Below are 15743 nucleotides of genomic sequence, written 5' to 3'. Positions count from 1 at the left end.
AGGGGCGCCTGGGTGGCTCAGTGAGTTGAGCATCTGACTCTTGATTTCGGCTCAGGTCATGATCTCACGGTTTGTGAGTTCAAGCCCCGTGTCATGATCTGTGCTGACAGCATGGGTCCTGCTTGGGATTCATTCTCTCTCTCTCTCTCTCTCTCTCTCTCTCTCTCTTCCAATCTCAAAATAAACAAACATTAAAAAAATAAGAAAATTAAAAAAAATGAAGGCCAGTAATTTATAGGAAAATTATTAGAACAAAATAGTGAGTTTAGTAATGGTACTGCAAAAAATCTCTTATAAACAATATATATACGAAGAAAGGGAAAACGGAAAATTTTAGAAAGACGCTATTCGCAGTCATGATGATGGATGGGAAGACGCAACACTGTGGAGATACTGCCTGCCCTGTGTCTGTCTACAGATCCATGCGATCCCTATAAAAATTGCTTTCATAATCAAGGCTGCTCAGTACTGTGCAAGGACACAGTGGCCCAAAGGGCAGAGCTGAGAACCCAGGAGCAGCCCATGCAGACGGTCGCCTGGTTCGATGTGAATAACACTGGGTAAGCTCAACCTCCGCTTGTGGGAAAGCATATCTTGACCCCTATCTCACACCGTCCGTACTAGTAAATCCCAGAGGGACTGCGAGTCTAAGGGTAAAAGTAAAATGATCAGGCTTTCAGAAGAAAAAGAACACCTTCTCAAGGGTGTTCATCTCAAAGTAAACATTTCTTAAACAGGATACCAAAGGTCTTTAAGCAAATGAGAAAAAAACTGATAAATTGGATGTTAAAAGAAGAAACGTCAGTTCTAGGGAAAAAAAACATAAAAAAAATGAAAATAAAGTCCACAGAGAAAAAAAGAAAGAAAAAGATATTCACAATGGATTTGTATTCAGATTATATGCACAACCACTACAAATCGATAGGAAACAGATAACATAAAGGAAAAACCAAAAGACTTGATCAGGCAACTTACAAAGGAGGATATTCAAATGGCAAATGAAAATACAAACTAGTGCTCAACACTATGAACCATCAGAGAAATACAAGATAAAATCTCAGTGAAACACCTCTTCACACTGAACCACAATAGCCAAATAAAGGGAAAAGGGTAGAAAGTATCAAGCGTTTATGAGGATACAGGGCAACTGAAACTCTCGTAAGCTGTGTAGAGGTGTAAGTTGATTCAATCACAGGAAAACCGCCTGGCAGCCTCTACTAAAACCGACCACACGTGTGCCTGGTAACCAGCAATTTCACTCCCAGTGTGCGCCCCCGACACAAACGCGCCAAAGCCACATAAAAAATTAGCAGCACCCGCAAAACTTAAGGGGGCACCAGAAAATTCAGTAATTGAAATAAAAGAATACATTAATGCGAGATTTAAAAAGAATAGATGTGAAAATCCATAACGAACGAAACAACAAAATTTCAAGTAAAGACAGGCTCAGCATTACTGATTTCTCCTTCCTGTCAGGCTCCGACGGCTCGGCCTGGCACTGGCCAGCACTATTCGTGGGGGGTGCTACCTGTAAACTACAAATGCCTACCGGCCAGACGATGCACACACGACCCTTGGAGCGTCCCCCACGGTGACAAGAGCCCCGACCGCGGGAGCAGATGTAACGTTGAGTGAAAGCAGGCACGACGGCGACGTGCCGTAGGACCCCGCTGATCCAAGCACACAAAACCAGGCGGGATGGTGGCTGCGCTCGGGAAAGCAGACTGAAGGCAGCAGGAAGGGGCGTCTGGGGGGTTCTAACAGGTGGCCGCTCGATCTGGGTGCTGGTTACTGGAGTGTGTTTCTCTTATAAAAACTCCTCAAGCCGCACATTTGTGATGTGCAATTTTCTCTACGTACGTTCTGCTCCCGAAAAAGTGAAAACAAAATAAAAAACCTAGCAGGGGGTCTAAGTCAGTTACCCCTCCCTATCACAATTTGGGGGAAATTATTCCCAGATGCAGAACGCGGATTCCAGCAGATTAGAAATGAAGCGCTGAGATCCGCGCAAGTGTGCCTGGCAGTGGAGCGGAAGGGTAATCATGCAGAAGCTGTGTTGTTTTGCATAGGAGTAGAGAGTTCTGATCCCCTAAGGGTACAACGTAAAACCACACCCGGTCTAGAAAGCCGGAACTGTAGGAGGTTTTCTAAACACGTGTTTGTGGCGACGGGCCCTCGTCTCCCTGGGCGAGCTGAGGCACTCGGGAGGGCCTCCAGCTGCAGTGGAGGGGGGGGGGGGGCCTGGGCTGTCCCCACGGAGTTCCGTGACTGCACGAGCCCGGTCCCTGCCTCAGTGTGGGTCCAGCGGAAGGGGCCACGCGCACGGCTGAGAGCCGGGCGCAGGCCCTGCCAGCTCTCCCTTCAGGGTGGAAAACAAGGTGGCTTGCGATTAAACTTGTGAGAGCGCTAAGAACAGGCGGACGGAGAGAGGGGTGGATGTGCTCAAGCAAGTGGCAAATGTTCATGGCAGGACGGTGGGCACACAGGTGCTCCCTATACTACTCTTCCAGCCTTGTGGAGGCTTGAACGTTTTCATACTAAAACGTGAAGGTTTTCAAGCACTAAAGAGGAGGAGATAGGAGATAAACAAGGGAGGAAGGCCTCTCAGCCCATCGCCCCCGCCACAGGGGCGTCAGACCATCTGAGGAATTACACCCCACAGAGACACGCTCCTGCATGGATCACACGCACCTACACAGATACGCACACACGTACACGCACGTGCACAGAGACGCACCTGCATCGATCACATGCGCACACACACGTGCACACAGACACGGACACACAATGCAGCGGCACAGATGAGCACATATGTACACACACACGCACCGACATCCCCCACACACATGTACATACGCACCCAGACGTGGACACCTCCCACACCCACCCTGCAGATACACTCAGCACACACATGTACATTTGTGCACACGGGTACGTGAACACACACGTACATGGACACACACCCCCAGATATGCAGACACGTACACACACACACACCCGTCCACACAGGTATGCACTTATGTACACACACGTGCACACAAGCACACACGCATACACACACCCTACAGACATACAAACACGCACCACACCCCACGTGCACAAGCACACACCCCACACAGAAACACACACGTATACACACATGTATAGACAGGTAACCACAGATATACACACATGTGCACACACGTATAGAGACGCACATACCCAGGTATGCACAGTGAACACATGTACATACACACTCTCATGTACATGGACACACTTCACATAGATAACACACCCACCCACGTATACAACAGATATACACCCCACACAGATACGCACAAAGCACATGTGGACACACGTTGCACACAGACACGCACAAATGTACATGCACACACATCCCCATGTGTATGTAGGCATACCCCAGATACATACACATGCACACACATGTACACGGATACATCCCCACACACACTTGCACAGACACACCAGAGAGACACACATACATGTGCACACGTGTACATGGAGACCCACATACAGATACATACAAACACACATGTAGATACACTCTACACACATACACATGTATACACATGTGCACACATACCTCACAGACACGCACACATACACACACCCCCATGTAGATAAACATACACGTACCCCACACGTGCACTCACACGCCCCTACAGATATGCACACACATACATGTACCCCCACGAGTACTCGTACTCCACACAGATACGCACACACACGTACACCCCCACCCCCACCCCGATCCACACGTGCACATACACACACACCCACGCTCAACCTGAGCGCTCAGCCCGTGTGAACTCCTTCAGTCCTCCTGAGCCCCTTCAGTGGATACCGCCCCGATTCTCCTGTGAAACGAAGAAACCGAGGCCCAGGGGAGCGGGCTTGCCCACCGGAGTCTTGGGTTGGGCCAGAGACGACAGTGTGGGTACAGAAGGCTAGGGGCTCTGACCACCTGGCCCCACCCCCCGACTCACCTGGGTCTCAGATGGCCTGGAGGCGCCCACTACCCCCTGCTGTCCGGCTCCTCCCAGACCCAAAGGTCTCTCTGTCCTGTGGGGGTCAGAGGGCACACACGTGCTCCCCACACCCTCCGCCTGTTCCTAGCCGTGCTCTAACTCGACGGGTGTGACCCCCCACCCCTTTCTCAGGGTTGTCCAGGGAGGGGCTGGGTCTTCTGCAGGTGCACTCAGGCTTGCACAGTAAGCACTCGACAGACAGGCCCCGAATGAAGCCAAGGAGGCCGTGCAGCAGCGGGAGCGAGAAGGGCTAGTGGCGAGGGGCCGTGGGACCCTCCGTGTCAGGCCCCCGGGTGGCCTGGGGACCAGCTATCCCCTCAGGGCCGAACTTGACACCCTCCGAGGGTTCCAGTCAGGAGTCTCGGGAAACTAGAACCATTCCAGGTAAAAGGTAGAGTGTGGAACACGGCTCGGGGAGCGCACGCTAAGGACAGCATTTTAAGAGAAGACGTTTCTGGAGAGCTTGCCAGCTCAAAATCCTTAACCCCCAGTGGATGCAATATTCCAAACTTTGCTGACTGCACGTTTTCCCAGGAGGGTGAACAAGTCCAACAACCCAGCGCCCTGGGTGCCACCCCAGTGGACCACACGGACGCCCTTGTGGGACTCACCCGAAACGCCGTGCCTTCCTCAATGATGGTGGGCAGCTGAGAGAGGCAGATGTCGACGGCCAGGTCCCAGGCTTGCCTGCGGAGAGAGCAGAGGGGCGCCCACAGGGCCTTACTGACCGCTTCTCCGGGCGGGGCCCTGGCCACGGCCGGGCCACAGGAGAAGGAGGAAGGCATCTGGTTGTACACTGAAGCCGTCTTGTTAACATGGTTTCTCTTTAAATTTAAACGAGAAAAGAGCTTGGGAGAGATAAAGGGACGGTCTCACTTTCTGCCACAGCTTCTCCCCTGACTTGGTGCCACAGCCTGTCCACGGCCGTGAAGCAGCCGTGGCCCCGTGGTTTCCGGACCGTGGCAGTGTCGCACGCAAACGCCCCACGGTGCTTCATCAGAAACGGCCAGCGTGGGGCCAGGAGGCGGCTCTGTCTAGGCCCCCTGTCCTGAGCGGCCCCTCATCCCGCCCCGAATCAGGACTGGCCCCACACCGCCCGCTGCCGGGGCCTGTGCCCAAAGGAGCCACTCGGGATGAGATGTCCCTGTCCTCGTTTGAGAGGACGGCAAGTCACTGATGTGTGACCCTGGCCACCTCTCCACCGGTTTCGCACAGCATCGGGACCTAGCTCAAAACACACACAAGACGGCCAGAGTGCGCCCGACGGCCTGGAGAGTGTGGCCCCACCTCCCTGGCGTCAGTTTTCCCGTCGTGCCTGCTCGGAGGGTCCTCGGGAGACCCTGGGAGAGCAGGTGCCTTCGCAGGGGCGCCGAGGAATGAGGACCGCTCGTGGCATTCAGCGTTAGCTCTCAACTGACACAGAAGATCACCTCACTTTCTCTATGGCCACAGATGGGAAGCGTGGATGCCGTGGACACAAGGTTCCTTCGTCCCTGCTCTCCCTTCCCTTTCTCGTGGAGACAAGGTGGGGGCCGGCATGCGGATCTGGTTTCCAGCACGGCCACCCCTTCTCCCAGGACACTTTCTGAGAGGCAGGATTCCACCTGCCATTTATTAGACTCATGGCCCCACAGGATCGTGGGGAACGGGGGACCGTTGCTCCACGTCCCCAGGGAGGACCAAATCAGGAACGAAAAATGTAAACAGCCAGAACACGGGAAACACGTAAGACAAACAACAGCCTGGAGGCTCTCTGTCATTATTCAAACACATGAAATATATTCCAGTTTTCCCAGACCGGCCCCTGCCGAACAAGCACACCCTTCCCCCACCAATCTAATTAAGAGGCAATCAGCACATAATCAAAAGTGCCTCAAAGAACAAGCAATAAATAGTTCCCATATGCTCAATAAGTGGCCAGGCTGCAGGCAGAACGGTTCTTCAGCGGCGTTGAGGGAGAGATTTACTCTTTGTTAGACAGAAACAAAGTCAATTACTGCAATTCCGTGCTATAAAAATTCCTTGAATTTAACCTAATAAAAACTTTGAACTTGAGGCGTTGCGAGCGCGTACAAGCTGGGGGCAGGTAAAGGTGTGGGTCTAGGGCGGCTGGAACCACGCTGGCGTGGAGCAGGCGACACGCCCTTCTCAGCCCCTCTCACCAAGATCACGAGGCAAGGACAGGCCTCCCGTGAAAACGCCGCCACAGCTGTCCTCGGTCCTGGCGGGGGTGTCCTGGATTATCAGCGGAACCAGGCCGCACTGGGACAGGCCACCCTGCGGTCTCGTGGCTGGCACCCACTGGGTCCCTCCAAAGAGTGAAAGCCTCACGGAGCTGCACCGGGGCCTGAGGGCGACAGTCCTTCCGAGAGTCCTTCTGAGAGCCACGTGGTCACTGGCTGGCCAGGCGGCTCCCGAGGGTCGGCCCCTCCCTCGGGGACTGGGTCCTCAAGCAGCCCCGGAATGTGCTTTCGTGTGTGCACCGGGGCGGGGGGGGGCGGTGCTGTGGACATGACAGGGGGCCCTGGAGCAGGCGAGCCCCGGAGCTCCTGGGAGTGAGGCAGGGAGGCTGCTCAGGGCCGTGGACAGAGGGGCACGGCCGTCGGGGGGACAGAGGAAAGGGCCTGGCCCACGGCGTTGAAGACGGTGGCACGTGTGCAGCTGCAGCAGGCCCGGTGACCCTCTCCGGGCCTCTGGCTGCTGGTGCTTGCAAGGGGAAAGGGTCGGCTCGGGGGCCTGAGCTCCCACGAAAGCCCGGCAGCTCGAGAGTGGCGCTCTCTCCGGAGCATCTCAGCGGTTGGCTGAAACCGGCTGCATTTTCTAGGCTAAGATCAAAATGAACTTGGCGTCTTAATTTGGATTCTCGCTCGGGGAGAGTGGGACTGCGAGTCCTGGGAAGTCTGAGGCCGTGGCGAGGGGCCAAGCCGGGAGGTGTCTGCGTTCGCACCTCCCACAGCCCGCGAAGCGGCCACACTGCGGCGGGAGGGGGCGCCGCGACAGCCTGGCCGGCCGGGCGGATCCCCGCGGCGTGGGGCAGAGGCAGCTCGATGAGTCACTGCCCGGGAAAACGTGCCGTGCCGGCAGGAGCTCGGGTTTTCAGGAAACGGGCCTGCGATGGCAGACGCCCAGGGAGTGGGCCGGGAGGGGAGCCTTCCAAGAGCGCGCGGCCTCCATCTGTAGCGACCGCGCAGCCGGCGAGGCGCCCTCGACGGAGACGGAAGGCACAGGTTACTACCGTGGAGAGAGGCGAGGTTTCAGGGCCTGCAGAAATCGAAAGTGAAGGAGAACGAGCCCCTGGCGGCTTCAGATCAGAGATTGAACAGGAGCCGAGCCGAGCGCCCGTCGTCGTTGGCGCCCCTCCCGAAGCCAAGTGCAAGTGCAGACTGCGTTGTGTTTTAACCCCGGTTTCTGCTGGGCTTTGTTCCCTCCTCCCCTGCTCAAAATTCAACCTCCCCGTCGCCACCCAAGCACTGTAGTAACTCGACGGCACAGCATTTATTCCAGACGCTCTTTCGGAAGCCGCGGCTGGCTGTGTGCTCCCTGGGGATGCAGCAGCTCCGGTCTGTTTCCGAGGAGGGACGGAAAGAGCAAGGGGCGTTGTTCTAACGCGGCTCGTCACCGAACCAGCTCTGCCGCAAGCCCACGCCAGCACCGAGCACCCAGGCAACGCGGCAGAACTGAGCCCAGCGCAGCGCGACCACCTCGGCGTCCGGGCCTCACGTCCTCCCCACTCTGCGCCCGACACCACAGCCTGGTCCCTCACGGCTGCTCTCCCGCCTCCCGCACGGAGGGGGTGTGAGCGGCACGCCGGCCACCCGGGACCTGCCGCGTTCCCAGCCCCCCCCCCCCCCCCCCCGGATGAGGCGCACGAGACACAGACACCGGCGAGAGCAGGAACGAGCTGGGCCCCTGGGGCTGGCCACTGCGGGGTGGCGGGAAGCCTGGGTCCCCGCGGCTCACGCTTAGGCCACATGAAACGAGCGACAGACTCTCCTTCGTGAAGCCAGCAGACTCTGCGTTGCCAACTACCCTGTATTTCCACCGCTGCTTCTAACCACCCCCAGGGGAGGAGGCCCCCCACTGTAGCCGGGTCGGTCTGCCCGCAGGGGCCTGACCTGGTATTGACACCCAGTGTTTCTCACCTCTGACTCAGAAACAACTCTGAACGATTTTATAAAGAAATAAACACCCCCACTGTCTCCAGGTGGTTCCTTCCTCCCCAGATCTACAACACGGTAGCCGGGCCAGCCAGGCCAACCCTACAGCTGCAGCCCTGTGTCACTCTGGGAAGCACGGCTGTCCCTCTGCGAGCATCTCCTTAGAAACCACCTTAGCAAACGCAGGAGCCAGAGCCAGAGCCAGAGCCGGGGTGGGGCCCAGGAAAACGCAAGTGCAAATGAGCATTTCCCTAAAGCCCGGGAGAGAGTGGAAACCTACAAGCATCACCTTCACACTCTCTTCCCGCCTTGACACTATTTGTTTAGGTGTGTGGGACCAAGACTTTGTCACTGTGGACACTCCCCTAGGAAGCACAGACCGTCCGTGTGGGTCTTCTGGACGCCCCTGGGTGTGAACAGAAAGCAAGGCTCATCCAAGGCAGCCCCGCAGGCCAGCAGCAGCTGGAGGGAAGCCAGTCCACGTGAGGGGACTAGGACTTAGGTCACTTTTGACAAGGAACTTGGGAACGGCATTTAAAAAACCGTGATCACGGGGCACCTGGGTGGCTCAGTCAGTTAAGTGGCCAACTTCGGCTCAGGTCCTGACCACATGGTTTTGTGAGTTCGAGCCCCATGTTGGGCTCTGTGCTGGCAGTGCAGGGCCTGCTTGGGACTCTCTCTCCCTCTCTCTCTGCCCCCTGCCCTCCTCACGCACATGCACGCGCTCTAACTAAATAAACTTAAAACACATTGTGGCCACTCCTAATTTGGGTGTGCGTAGGGGGTGTATTTACCACTAAACGAGTCCCCCTGAATCTTCTGTGTGCTCAGTGAACTCTCGCACTGGCCGGAAACACCCGTGTCTCCATGTGCTGTGGTGGCCATTGCTGCTTGATTATGTTTCTACGAGCATTTTCTACTTGAAATCTAAAGGCTGCTTTCACATCCAAGCCCTGATCAAAGTGGGTTAATGGCGTAATTTTCAACATTTAATGGGATTGACTAATGTTTACTCTTTGGCTACACCTCACGCCGGCACCGTCATTAGGAAAACCCTATCTGGAGGAAACGTGTGCTGTACGCATATGATTTCCTCCCTGGAAATCGCATCACCGCTGATTCCTGCAAGAGAACCCTGTAGATTTACTTGCGTGGCCTTTCTCAGCATATAAAGATAGAAGGCCATGATATCAAGCCTTTCCAAAAAAGATCCCAATTGGAGAGGATCTTCGAGGCCCACGGTGAAGCAGGGTGGGCTCCCGAAAGGAGAGCCCGGGCCACCACTGATGCCTCCCCACCTGCATGGCCACCAGGCTTCAGGGGTCCCGGGGGCACCAAGGTGCAGAACCCCCTGCTTCCACTCCCCAGGGCACCCGTGGTCCCGGACTCATGCAGAGTCCCCAGCAGGCTGCATCTAGCCCCCTATTGGTTGCGTTTGGCCCTCAGAAAGTTTTTTTAAAAATGCCGTATTGGTGGGGCTCCTGGGTGGCTCGGTCGGTTGAGCGCCCGACTTCGGCTCAGGTCATGATCTCACAGTTTGTGGGTTCGAGCCCCACGTCGGGCTCTGTGCTGACAGCTCAGAGCCTGGAGGCTGCTTCGGATTCTGTGTCCCCCTCTCTTTGCCCCTCCCCACTCTGTCTCTCAGAAAGAAACGTTAAAAAAAAATACTATATTGGCTATCAACATTTTAAAATAAGAAAATTGGAAATGAAAATATGAATTTATGACTACTCTTTAAAAATTTACTCTGGGCCCAAACTGCCCCCTGGAGCTGAGTGTCAACGATGCAGGCTTGCGGTCAACACCCAGCCCTCTGCCCCTCGCCCCACACTGCTCCCTCTTGGATGCTCCCACAGGACCGGCGGACATGGGGGCAGACAAGGTACAAAGAGACTCCTGCCAACTGAAGCCCTCCCAGGCTCACCACCTCTAAATTCTGCCCAAACGGAGAACGCGCTTTTGGGAGTTGGGCCATACGACACCCGCTGCACGTTTTCTGAAAAGCCGCCCTTTTACGGTCCACGACCCTGACAGCGGTCTCCTCCCGTAACAGCAGCTGGCACAGCACTGGGACCCCAGGCATCCGAACGCAGGCCCGGCCAGGCCAGCGTCTGTACGTGCCGGTGACGCGAGGGGCCCTGGTGCGAGGGCCTGGCGTGAAGCCGGGAAGGCCGGGCCCGTTTCTCTACCTGGCCCGTTTGGGTGGCTCACCCACAACCCCTACAACCTGTCCTGCCCCTATGCATAGCTCTGGGCACGTCCCCGGACAGCTGTGCCTGCGCTGCGCCATCCTGGCCCGCCACGTTCACTCACGGACGAGCACAGGGCCTTGGAGCCCAGGTCTGGCTCCAGCACACGAGGCTGCTTCCCGCGGAGCCCCAGCTGCAAAGATTGGATCCCACGTACAGGGAGCAAGGGAGGGCAGCAGGCCGGACGGCGCTCCGCACAATGGAGGCCGCGAAGGCCGAGACCGGACGAGACCCCACGTCCAGGGTACGTTCCAGCCGCAGAGGGGCCCTGACGTGCTCAGGGAGGCCAGGCCAGGGGAGGGGGATGGCCCGGGGGCACACATACGGCCGCCAGCCACTCTGCCTGCCTCGGATCCCGTGAGGCTCTCCCCGCGTTCCCCTGGGCCCCCGTGGACCTCTGTATGGTTCGTGTTTCTGGGACAAACGCAGATGTGCTTTATGAGATTCGGGGGTGCTGACCGTGCGGAAGAGAGGGCCACGTTCCTAGCCTTCGGCGCTGGCAAGAAAGCCGTCCTTAACGGTGACGGCGGGATCACGCGCGGCTGCCGTCACGTCTGGGCTTTGGACCTTATCTTAAGCCGTTCTTACGAACTCAGAAACGTTCTAGGAGGCCAATCCTGGGAAAGCAGCCCAGGAGGACAAGAGGAGGGGGGCCATCTGCACCTCCTTCCTTCCCCGGGTGCCCGGCTCCGCCTGGCTTTGCCATCTTCTCCGCGCAGCCTGCGGCCTTCCCCCCATGTGGCTGAGCCAGCTCACGGGAGGCATTTCTACAGCCAGAGAGGTGCGCGTTCACTGGAAAATGCACTCGAGGAGCGTGCTGGGGTGTCGGGAGGACGCGGGCCGCCTCTCTCTGACAGGCGGCGCCCCGCGCCCCGGGGAGCCTGCTCGGCCAGCGGTGCCGGCGGCCCGGGAGGCCCTCCGCTCCGCGCAGCTGGTGTGACGCCCGTTCCCTGTGGCTTCACCAGTTTTCCTGCCAAGACCAGCCGTGGCACTGACCTCATGCAGCGTTTCCACCATTTTCTTCCCTTTTTTATAATATGTGTTTTATAAAAACCTGGTTCGGGAGAAATAGGACTTAGGACATCGCTTTTAGGACATCCATCTTCACTCGAATTATTCACTCTGGGTACCATAAAGGCCTTCAAACACCCTCCCAGTTGCAGCGTGGCGAGGCCACTCTGCACACGTGACCCGCCTGCCACACGGGGACTGTGGTGGCCTCGCCGCCTGGGGTCCCCATGGCAACATTCTGCTTTACCCTGTAAACACCAGACGTGGGTATGGACACGCACAGAATCGTTTAGCAGCCAACACGGCACGCCCCCGTTTCCCTCACAGAGAATCTTTCTTCCTGATTTCCTGAGTGGATGAGGGCAGTACGTCTACGAACCCATCCCTGGCTCTCCACGTTTTCAGCACCACGGGAAAGTGGTCATGCACGTATTTAAAAAAATAAATCACCAGCTGGAATAAACCTGACCACGAAGCTACACCTTGAGTGAATGGCTGTTTTTAACTATCTGTATTAGAGTTTCTCCCACGGACAGACACCTTTGCTACCGCCCCGTTTTAGCACTGCCTCAAATTCCGCTTGTGTTGCAGAAGCAAGGGGACGGGAAGAAACCAAATGCCATCAATGGGAGGCCCGAGTAGAAGACACGTCACACGAGTACCGTTGTTACTCCTGTTCCTGGCAGTGTAAGTAGCAACCGTCCAATCTGGGGGGAAACTATAAGCGAGAGTCATAGGAATCTCACTCGTGTGCGGTGTGAGCACGTACGTGTGTGTGCTACCGTGTATGTGTGTCTGGACACACACACGTGCGTGTGCTTGTGTGAAGTAACCATACAATTAATTGCTCACGAATCCAACAGCTTTAATCCGATGGAACAGTGTGGGACACACTTCCTAAGCCCAGCTGGCATTTTCTTTTCTCGATACCAGTCTCTGCGGAGTCAGAAGCCTGTGTGCGGGCCTCTCCTGCCCCGAGTGGCCGGATCATAAGGCCCCTGGAGCCGCTGGTCCCGCTCAGTCGTGAGAGACACCCCAAGGCGCCTGCACCTCTGAACTCTGAGGGGACCCACGTGTCCTGTGCGCAGGGAGCTTCAGGCAGGACTTTGCCAGCTGTTAGCACCGCCTGGGTCTCCGAGCTTGGTGGGCAAGTCTTCCTATTTTGTCTCACGTAATTCCATTAAACTTGTCCCACAGCAGAAATGGACAGAAACCAAGCCACTGAGAGAACATCACACTGTCTGGCACTGTCGGCCGGGGACACTTACCACATCGCGTGCATGTACGTGGGGGGCAGGCGTGGGCTGCTGACGGGAGTGCAGTTGTAGGACCTCATGATCCTTTCTGCCAGTAGAAAATTTCGAAACAGACTCGCCACCAACAGGTCCTGTCTGAAGAGTTTTTGGAAGAGATCTGGGGGCAGATAAAACATACAAAGGTACCTTTGGTGACTCACGTCCAGCAATGAAAGTCAAAGACACAGATTTACTTCTAAAAGAATTTTTTACAAGCCAGCTGGGACTCATACGCACATTTCCTGTTGGCAATATGCACACACAGATGCAAACACCAAACCCTAGAGAGTCAGTACAGAAAAAATGCAGACAAGTCTTATCAGAACACTTCTGGTTTTAAGAAATACGGGCCGTGCCAATTTTTATGAAGAAAGGTGAGCCCTGAGTCTGCCTAGAAGATAACACGGTAACGTCAGAGCGAGCGCTCACGTGGAGCTCGCTGTCTGCCACAGGTCTCGGTGCCTGATGCGCTGTGGCTCACGGAAACCCCCAGAGGCTCTCCCTGCCCCCCTCACCCCCCAGCTTTCCTCCCCAACAAGATCTCGCTGCTTCCGTCTCGCTTCCCCTATTCCCTGGGCCAGCGTCTCCCACCAGGCGGCTGCCCTCCCCGGCCCCACGCAGCCCGGCCCGGCCGCCTCCCTGCCCTGCCCCATGCCGCCTCACCCCGAGGCAGCACGTTCCAGGCGATGGTGTCTGTGATGGCTGTGAAGATCCAGTTCAGCTCTCCCAGAGGGGTCCTCCGGTCATTCAGCCGGCCGGGGATCCTAGGAGACACGGGGTGCTTTCATTAGTGACTACCCAGAGAGTCCTGGCTCCTGAAGAGGGGCGCGGGGAGGATGTGGGGAGAAGGCGGGAGACGCAACACTGCAGGCAGAGGCGGGGGAGGCCGGCCCCGCCCGTGACGTGGAGACCCGCGCACTCCGGCCTCCGTCTTCACTGTCCTCCCCTCCACGGCTACCCAAAGCAGCCCCTCGGGGTCCCCCGATGCGTGGGCCGGACCCAGCGGCTACACACGCCAGTCTCGTGGTTTCCATGGCCGATCTCCTGCCCCCACAGGCCAGCCGGGGCATCTGCTACAGGGGAGCCCGTGCCTCGTTCTTCCTTTCTGCACCTCCCTGCGCCCCGGAGCCCCGTGGCTCCAGGCCGTGGCAGTGCACTTTCGACCCCCCGAGGGCTGGGGGAGAAAGCCCGTCTTCTGAGGTCAGCTTCCCTTCCGTTCGCCCGTCACATATCTGAGCGCCTGCTCTGGGGCCAGGTGCTGGTCTAGCACCCCGCTGTCTAGGACCCGCAGACACGCCGCGGCTGAAGTGTGCAAGGAACGGGCACTTGAGGAAGTAGCGACCCTGAATGTCTTGCCACGGGTTCGCTCTTTTGGACGCACTCAGAGTTCTCCAAACTGCAAGGTGAGAGGGCACGTCCCCAGGACGGCCCTCACCTCCGACACGTCGGACGCCAGCCGCAAGTTCCAAGGGTCCCCGAACCACTCAGTTTGGAGGACTCACCAGGAGCGGTCGTGCGAGTCAGTGAACACGGTCACACTGGCAGCTCCGTTCATTAGAAAGAAACACAGAGACTCAAGTCAGTCGAGGGACGGCGGCGGCAGAGTCCAGGAGAAGTGCCAAACGCGGGGCCTCCGTGTCGCCTCCTGGCATCCACATGTGACAACGTGCACAGAGCTCTGCCAACCGGGGGGCCCTGGGGCCTTGGTGTCCACCCGGGAGCACTGCTTGGCCAACCGCGGCCCATGAGCTTGACCTCGGCCTCCAGGTGGATGGACACCACACTCAAACCCCAGCCCAAATCACGTGGTTGCCCTCTGGGGACGGAGGGGGTGCCTCCCCGCTCCCCGCCCCTGCTGAGAGGACTGGGTGTGGCTGGCACCCGCCCCAAGCAGTGATGCTCCTGTCTGAAATGGCACCGGCCCTCTCCTTGCGCAAGGCCTGGTTCTTCACCACACAAACATCCACCTGTTTAACGTCCACAACAAGCCTATTCGGGCCGAGACTTCAGATTTTTGGATTCATACGTCGTCTTGGGTGCAGTGCCTTCACGAGACTAAAACCCCACAGGTGCGTCCGTCGGAGGCCAGGCTGGGTCACGCGCACAGGCCTTCCAGCAAGGTGGCCGAGGGGCGTGTTGCCTGCCTTAACCCCCTTTGAAGGACGGGAAGAAAACACCCGACCTGGACGGCAGGAATCAGGCACGCACCAGCCGGCACAGGCCGCCCTGGGGGTGGAGCCGGCACCGCCCGTCGGGAAAGGACAGACCTGAGAAGGCGGGGGACGCCTGCATCCTTCACATCGGCGAGTCTGCTTCTAGAAAGCAACCCTAAACTGGACACGAGGAATGGGGACACACGACACGCGGCGTACGTACGGGCGAAAAGTCAGAACCGAGGCACGTCACCAGAACAGGAGGAACGAGTCGGTTAGGGAACAACCCCGTGGAATTACTTCAAGCCCTTAGACCGCCGCTTATGAATATTTCAACGATTTGGGAAAACGCCCGCTTTCTAACACCGAGTGGGGGAGACAGATTCTGTGCAGCCATCGCCACCCAGGACGCGCCGCAGGCGGGGCCAGAAGACACGGCCTCGAGGCACGACCATGGGGATGCCGCTGTCGTCTCACGTGAGCACGCAGTCGGCATCTGCTGCACGGGGCGTACCCCGCTACAGCGATGGGGAGCAAACCAAGCCCCGGTTCCTTCGCCTCCCCAACCCCCGCCCAAGCCCCTGGTGGCCGTGCTGGGGGAGGGGCGGCTGCCGGGGGGCAGGAAGGCACTCTTGGAAGAGTCTGACCATGGTCTGTTTGCAAACCTGGACCCAGCGCGCCAGGGACACGAGCCAGGCCGTCTTGAATCAGGTGAGGCAGCACAGAGGTCCAATCCCCTGGGTAAAGGGACACCGCACCCCAGGAGCACGGAGCGGCTGAGATTTCCGCCATGGTGGGTGAGTGGCTAGGCCGCTGGGATGACAGAGGCCAACCCTTGTCAGGCTACGGT

General features: G+C 57.4%; 1 protein-coding gene across 2 annotated transcripts in view; it reads right to left on the bottom strand.

The window, feature by feature from the left end:
• RPTOR (regulatory associated protein of MTOR complex 1) overlaps positions 1 to 15743 on the bottom strand; it is a 338621-nt gene that overhangs the window by 95040 nt on the left and 227838 nt on the right. For both annotated transcript variants that reach the window (XM_043585750.1, XM_043585751.1), the window contains 3 exons: positions 13404 to 13504; positions 12714 to 12858; positions 4640 to 4715 (listed from right to left, as the gene is read on the bottom strand). In XM_043585750.1, coding sequence (XP_043441685.1) covers positions 4640 to 4715; positions 12714 to 12858; positions 13404 to 13504 — 322 coding nt within the window. The remainder of the gene's footprint in view (positions 1 to 4639; positions 4716 to 12713; positions 12859 to 13403; positions 13505 to 15743) is intronic.

The sequence above is a fragment of the Prionailurus bengalensis genome, chromosome E1 (genome assembly GCF_016509475.1).
Source record: "Prionailurus bengalensis isolate Pbe53 chromosome E1, Fcat_Pben_1.1_paternal_pri, whole genome shotgun sequence".
Taxonomy (NCBI): Eukaryota; Metazoa; Chordata; class Mammalia; order Carnivora; family Felidae; genus Prionailurus; species Prionailurus bengalensis.
This window is presented reverse-complemented; position numbering and strand designations above follow the sequence as displayed.